We start from the raw sequence: 7,800 nt of genomic DNA on the forward strand, positions 1-7,800 counted from the left end.
CGCCCAACTTTACCCATAATCCTCTGGGAGAGAGCTGAGTGACTGGGCAGAAGGTGCAGTCAGCAGCGCCTCTCTTGTTGCTCTCACTCTCACTTCAATGTTTCGCTTCACTCCCTCAAGCTTCCCCCTCAAGACCCCTGAAAGGTCTTTAAAAAAATAACTGTTAACCATAACCATAGTAACTGCTACAGCTCACTCACACATCTATGGTAATTAGTTTGGGATTTATTTATTTATTAATTCAGCAGTTTAGATATGCCTGAACAAATCAGATCTGCCACAGTCCAATGGACACATTTGCTCAGACAAACACCTTGAGACTGGGATGTTATGCTCTAAACACAAGGTATAGAACACCAGCAATCACTGGATAATGTTCCAGGAAATAGTTACACATTGTCTTCACAATGTACAAGGTGAGAATTAAGTGACCAAATAAGTAAAACAAATAATTATATCGCATATCATACAGCCATTTAAATGGAGACAAAAAACGTGCCCTTAATTAATGGTCCGTACAACCCTCAAAGGGTTGAATAGAAAACATGGACCTTTACTGTTGTTTAGGGCCTGCTGTAATTAGAAAGGGCTCTCTCGCACACACACACACACACACACACACACACACACACACACACACACACACACACACACACACACACACACACACACACACACACACACACACACACACACACACACACACGTCATATATAGCAATCCACATACAGTCCATGAGAGGCCAGGAAGGCAGGGCACTCTCCTTCTTTCACTCCATCTCTCCCATGCTCTCTCTGAGTGGATCTGAGTGGATGACTGGATGAGTGGTGTAGCAGAGCAGCAGTCCCATGGCACGCCAGCCAGGCCCATGCAGCCTGCAGATAGGACCTGACCTGAGATACCTCCTATCAGCATTGCTTGTGCTTATGCCTGAGGTTATGACGCATCCCAGGCATACACCTACAGACACTATTGCAGAAATACACAAAAACCTACAGAAATATACACACACATAATCATCATGCACTCATTATTTACTCATTATGGGAGGAAAGAGAAGAGGTGGAAGGGGGGGAGGGGGGTTGCGTGCTTGTGTGGTGGGCCTGAATAAAGGCTTGCTGGATCTAATGTTACATTTACATAAGACTCTGCCGGCGAAGATTTGGCACCAGAATATTCCAGTGGTGCCAATGAGAGAAGAAAGAATCATCTCAGCTGGAACTGGAATATTTGTAATGAGAGGATGAAAGGACAGAGGATACAGTAAACAAGGTAATGGTACTTAGTGGGAAGGAGAGAGAGTGAGAGAAAGAGAACCCTGAAATGGAAGTAGTGAGGAACATTTTGTAAACTGACACTTAAATTGCAGCTTCAGCCTCAAGGAGAGGAAGGTCTTAGTCCTGCATGAATTCAGGTTTAGAATCCAAACACACACACTGACTCAAACACAAGGAAACACATACACCCACAATGCTTTTATCCAACGCCTGAGGAAAGTGGTTTTACACCTGTACCCTTCCCAAAACAGCCAGATTGATCGCACTGTCATTCTCTGAAAATGTCAAGCACTTTTTCATTATCTTCCAGAGCTTACCGTGTCACACAGAGCTGTAAACCAGGGTGATAAATAAGAGCTAGCCTCGCTTTCGCTCACTGTAAAACACCATCCAACACAGACACACCACCATGGTAACCGACCGTGGCACCTAGAGAGAGAGAGAAGGAATGCTCATCCTGACACACTACCAGTGAGTTTTATCAGGCTCTGCCAGAAATCCCTCCTGGGGACCCCTCACACCTATTTGGTTATCTGAATTCAGGGGTTTTACACACCAACCAAACTCCTGGGAGAGCGCGATGACCCCCATTTGATTAGACACCCCTTCAGTGAAAGGTTCACAACTGGGTTTTAATTGAACTGCCATCTAATTATGCCTGGTTCATTTGGCACTGATGGATTGTCTGTAGTGTAGATGTTCCTGCCCAGAGTAAGAGAGAAAGTGGACAGGTTGTTTCCTCCTTATTCAGCCAGTGAGATCATTGAGAACACAGACCAGTTGCCAGAGGCTGAATGACTTCATTAGTCTTTGTTGAAGAAACTGAAGCTGAAGATCCTGAGCCCGTGCCTACAGCCAGTCTCCTAGTCCTCTGAGGATCCTGAGCCCGTGCCTACAGCCAGTCTCCTAGTCCTCTGAGGATCCTGAGCCCGTGCCTACAGCCAGTCTCCTAGTCCTCTGAGGATCCTGAGCCCGTGCCTACAGCCAGTCTCCTAGCCCTCTGAGGATCCTGAGCCCGTGCCTACAGCCAGTCTCCTAGCCCTCTGAGGATCCTGAGCCCGTGCCTACAGCCAGTCTCCTAGCCCTCTGAGGATCTCCTAGCCCTCTGAGGATCCTGAGCCCGTGCCTACAGCCAGTCTCCTAGCCCTCTGAGGATCCTGAGCCCGTGCCTACAGCCAGTCTCCTAGCCCTCTGAGGATCATGAGGAAAGGAAGACCCAGAGTTACCTCTGCTGCAGAGGATAAGTTCATTAGTTACCAGCCTCAGAAATAGCAGCCCAAATAAATGCTTCAAAGTTCAAGTAACAGACACATCTCAACAGCAACTGTTCAGAGGAGACTGCATGGTTGAATTGCTGCCATGAAACCACTACTAAAGGACACCAATAAGAAGAAGAGACTTGCTTGGGCCAAGACACACCGGCAATGGACATTAGACCAGTGGAAATCTGTCCAAACTTTAGATTTTTGGTTCCAACCGCTATGTCTTTGTGGGATGCAGAGTAGGTGAAAGGATGATCTCTGCATGTGTGGTTCCCACCGTGAAGCATGGAGGAGGAGGTGTGATGGTGTAGGGGTGCTTTACTGGTGACACTGTCAGTGATTTATTTAGAATTCATGTCACAATTAACCAGCATGACTACCACAGCATTCTGCAGTGATACGCCATCCCATCTGGTTTGCGCTTAGTGGTACTATCAATTGTTTTTCAACAGGACAATGAACCAAACCACACATCCAGGCCGTGAAAGAGTTATTTGACCAAGAAGGAGATTGATGGAGTGCTGCATCAGATGATCTGGCCTCCACAATCAGCCAATCACTGCACTGAGGCTAGGAAACACTGTCACTACTGATAAATCCACTATAATTGAGAATTTCAATAAGCATTTCCCTACAGCTGGCCATGCTTTCCACCTGGCTACCCCTACCCTGGTCAACAGCCCTGCGCTCCCCACAGCAACTCGCCCAAACCTCCCCCACTTCTCCTTCACCCAAATCCAGATAGTTGATGTTTTGAAAGAGCTGCTAAATCTGGACCCTACAAATCAGCCGGGCTAGACAATCTGGACGCTCTCTTTCTAAAATTATCTGCAGAAATTGTTGCAACCCCTATTACTAGCCTGTTCAACCTCTCTTTCGTATCGTCTGAGATTCCCATAGATTGGAAAGCTGCCACGGTCATCCCCCTCTTCAAAGGGGGAGACACTCTAGACCCAAACTGCTACAGACCTATTTCTATTCTACCCTGCCTTTCTAAGGTCTTTGAAAGCCAAGTTAACAAACAGATTACCGACCATTTCGAATCTCACCGTACCTTCTCCGTTATGCAATCTGGTTTCAGAGCTGGTCATGGGTGCACCTCAGCCACGCTCAAGGTCCTAAACGATATCATAACTGCCATCGATAAGAGACATTACTGTGCAGCCATATTCATCGACCTGTCTAAGGCTTTCGACTCCGTCAATCACAACATTCTTATTGGCAGATTCAACAGCCTTGGTTTCTCAAATGATTGCCTCGCCTGGTTCACCAACTACTTCTCTGATAGAGTTCAGTGTATCAAATTGGAGGTCCTGTTGTACAGACCTCTGGCAGTCTCTATGGGGATGCCACAGGGTTCAATTCTCGGGCCGACTCTCTTCTCTGTATACATCAATGATGTCGCTCTCGCTGCTGGTGATTCTTTGACCCACCTCTATGCAGACGACACCATTCTGTATACCTTTGGCCCTTCTTTGGACACTGTGTTAACTAACCTCCAGATGAGCTTCAATGCCATACAACTCTCCTTCCGTGGCCTCCAACTGCTCTTAAATGCAAGTAAAACTAAATGCATGCTCTTCAACCGTTCGCTGCCCGCACCTGCCCGCCCGTCCAGCATCACTACTCTGGACGGTTCTGACTTAGAATATGTGGACAACTACAAATACCTAGGTGTCTGGTTAGACTGTAAACTCTCCTTTCAGACTCACATTAAACATCTCCAATCCAAAATTAAATCTAGAATTGGCTTCCTATTTTGCAACAAAGCATCCTTCACTCATGCTGCAAACATACCCTCGTAAAACTGACCATCCTACCGATCCTCGACTTCGGCAATGTCATTTACAAAATAGCCTCCAACACTCTACTCAACAAATTGGATGCAGGCTATCACAGTGCCATCCGTTTTGTCACCAAAGCCCCATATACTACCCACCACTGCGACCTGTATGCTCTCGTTGGTTGGCCCTCGCTTCATACTCGTTGCCAAACCCACTGGCTCCAGGTCATCTACAAGTCTCTGCTAGTTATAGCCCCGCCTTTCTCAGCTCACTGGTCACCATAGCAGCACCCACCCGTAGCACGTGCTCCAGCAGGTATATCTCACTGGTCCACCCCAAAGCCAATTCCTCCTTTGGCCGCCTCTCCTTCCAGTTATCTGCTGCCAATGACTGGAACGAACTGCAAAAATCTCTGAACCTGGAGACTCATATCTTCCTCACTAGCTTTAAGCACCAGCTGTCAGAGCAGCTCACAGATCACTGCACCTGTACATAGCTCATCTGTAAATAGCCCATCCAATCTACCTCATCCCCATACTGTATTTATTTATTTATCTTGCTCCTTTGCACCCCAGTATCTCTACTTGCACATTCATCTTCTGCACACCCTACCATTCCAGTGTTTAATTGCTATATTGCTATATTGTAATTACTACGCCACCGTGGCCTATTTATTGCCTTACCTCTCTTATCCTACCTCATTTGCACATGCTGTTTATAGATTTTTCTACTGTATTATTGATTGTATGTTTGTTTATTCCATGTGTAACTCTGTGTTGTTGTATGTGTCGAACTGCTTTGCTTTATCTTGGCCAGGTCGCAGTTGCAAATGAGAACTTGTTCTCAAGTAGCCTGCCTGGTTAAATAAAGGTGAAATAAATAAAAAAATTAAAACCTCAATCCAATTGAGATGGTTTGGAATGAGTTGGACTGCAGAGTGAAGTAAAAGTAGCCAACAAGTGCTCAGCATGTGTGGGAACTCCTTCAAGACTGTTGGAAAAGCATTCCGGGTGAAGCTGGTTGAGAGAATGGGTGTGCAAAGCTGTCACTAAGGAAATGGGTGGCTACTTTGAGGAATCTAAAATATATTTTGATTTGCTTAACACTTTTTTGGTATGATTCCATATGTGTTATTTCATAGTTTTGATGTCTTCACTATTATTCTACAATGTAGAATATAGTAAAATAAAGAAAAGTCCTTGAATGAGTAGGTGTGTCCAAAACGTTTGACTCTTACTGTATTTGTGATACATTTTTAGACTTTTTCCCGTTTTCTAAAACCTCCTTTTCAATGTCTTTGACAAGAAATCAAAGCCTTTGCTCATTCTACATTTTTACAATTTAAAATGGTTGAAAATGCTATATATGCCTTAATAAAAATATTCAAAAATATAGTCTCTTAGCTGTCCTTTGACACCCAATTTGATATGCTCCGATAAACTTCACATGTTGGTGCTCATGGGTCCTTCTACATGGAAATGACCAGACGTAGTGACTTCCTTTCTCGCATAATATTTACAATATCATATCTACAGAACATAGCTAGCGTGAGAGTAAAGGAGGATGCCAAGGAAAATAAGAGAACTTAAAGGAAACAGAGGAGGTTAAGGCATGTTAGATGAGGCGGGTGCAGTACCTTTGGTAAGCGTCCCAGAGACAAGTCTGCGTAGAGACTGAATGAACTTGAGCACCCCCTGTCTGCAGCGGCAGGTACAGCCAGCCATCCTGACAGAGACGGGCCGACGTGGCCACTGGAGCGTCACTGGAGCTGATCTGCCACTGTCCTCCTCACCCACTCCTGATGGGGTAGAGAAGAGTAGAACAAATTGTCTCTCAAAGGTTCATTATATGTGTTAGGAATGCCTCCTTCAAAGAGTTGACGGGAGCCTAAGGTGGAGAAATGTCTCCTTCACTGGCTCCTTACACGCAAAGGATGGACCCTTTAAAATTATCCAGTGTGAAAACACATATCTTCTTGATGAGGCCCTTAGAGAAGAGATTTCAAAGTCCCGTTTAGAGAATCCTCATGGGGAAAACTGTGAGGAAAGATGAAGCCGCTTGTAAGTTAGAGGTACAGTACCTGTCTTCCGGCCTTTCTTACATTGAATCCAAAACTCAATCATTCACTCACTCAGACTAACACTCACTCAATCACTTATACGCTCAAACACTCAGTTACACACTTTCTCACTAACACTCACCAACTCACACACCCACTCACACCCCCACTCACACACACACTCACCCACACATTCAGGCATACAAGTAAGATCCAAAGTCTGTTCTGTTGCACAGACAGAAAAACAGCCAGCAGTATCAGAAACAAATATATGTTGGTAGGTAAGAAATACCCAGATGTCCGTCTCTCAAACTTTAAAAGGAAAAGTTGTGTTTCAACATCAGATGAGAAGGGAAAGATTAATAATTGAGTGGCTCAGGAAGGCGTAGAATGCAGACCATCGTAGAGAGCTCAGTGCGCTGTAGAAAGTTCTCTGTGTCCGTGGAGATGCCGTGTCCACTCCTCTCTCCTGTGTCCTCTCCTCTCCCCCCCCCTCTGTGTTTCTGTCTTTTTGATCACCCCTCTCTCTCCCTCAGTCTCTGGGGTGTTCCTCTTGAGGTCTCTGTGGACAGCGGGTTCTCTATCTTTATATACCTCTCTCTCAATCTCTCTCTCTCTGTGTTGCCTGGTCCTCTCTGGGCCGCTTATAACTGGAGCCCTGCGTATGTGCTGTTCTGTTCTGTTCGGTTCTGTACTGCTGTGTATTGCCTCTGTCTAGCTCTGCTCCTGGACAGATCCCTGCAGCAGAGAACGCCACCCACTTCCACCGCTGTTTGCTCCCTCGCTCTCCCTCCTCCCCTTTCGCACATGTGCTCTGTCTCTCTCTATCTCCCTGTTGGTCTCTCTCTCATTTTCTGTCTCACACACACTCTTCCTACTCTTCCATTTTCTGTCTCACACACTCTTCCTACCTCTTCCTACCCCCCCCCCCAGCCACATGAGGATGAGGCAACATTTAACATCCCTTGGTTCCCTCTTCCCCTTCCTTTTTTGAATCTATCTTTTCTTTATTTTAAGGTATATTATTTCATCCTTTTCAAGTGAGCCTTAAGCGCCTGATTATTGCTTGCCGTCATTGGGTTAATACACCAGCCAGCTACAGGGATTGTGACTGCTAGAGGAGGAAGCCACTGAGATGACAGTAGTAGGGCAAGTTACTGGGATTATTGTGTGAAGAGGCTGTGGAAGGAAGGGATGGAGGATGGATGGAAGGGGGAGTGGTGAGGAATAGGTATGCAAAGAGGAGAAAATATGCTTCTAAAAAGCCTTTCGTGGTTCTAATTAAAGTGCAGATTAGTGTTGGGCCTTGCTCGGTCCATAGAGATATTCTTATCTGGAATGGTGTGAGTTTGAAAAGTGGATTATCCCCACGAGAAGGCATATCTCATTTTGTTATTACTAAAGCTGTTCAAATATGA

General features: G+C 45.6%; 1 protein-coding gene across 1 annotated transcript in view; it reads right to left on the reverse strand.

Moving 5' to 3' along the window:
- The window catches only part of LOC106603214 (A-type potassium channel modulatory protein KCNIP1), a 37,503-nt gene extending 30,380 nt beyond the window's left edge, over positions 1-7,123 (reverse strand). The window contains exon 1 of the mRNA XM_014196567.3: positions 5,960-7,123. Coding sequence (XP_014052042.1) covers positions 5,960-6,047 — 88 coding nt within the window. The 5' untranslated portion in view covers positions 6,048-7,123. The remainder of the gene's footprint in view (positions 1-5,959) is intronic.
- Positions 7,124-7,800: the final 677 nt, after the last annotated feature.

The sequence above is a fragment of the Salmo salar genome, chromosome 04 (assembly GCF_965601325.2).
Source record: "Salmo salar chromosome 04, fSalSal1, whole genome shotgun sequence".
NCBI classification, from domain to species: Eukaryota; Metazoa; Chordata; class Actinopteri; order Salmoniformes; family Salmonidae; genus Salmo; species Salmo salar.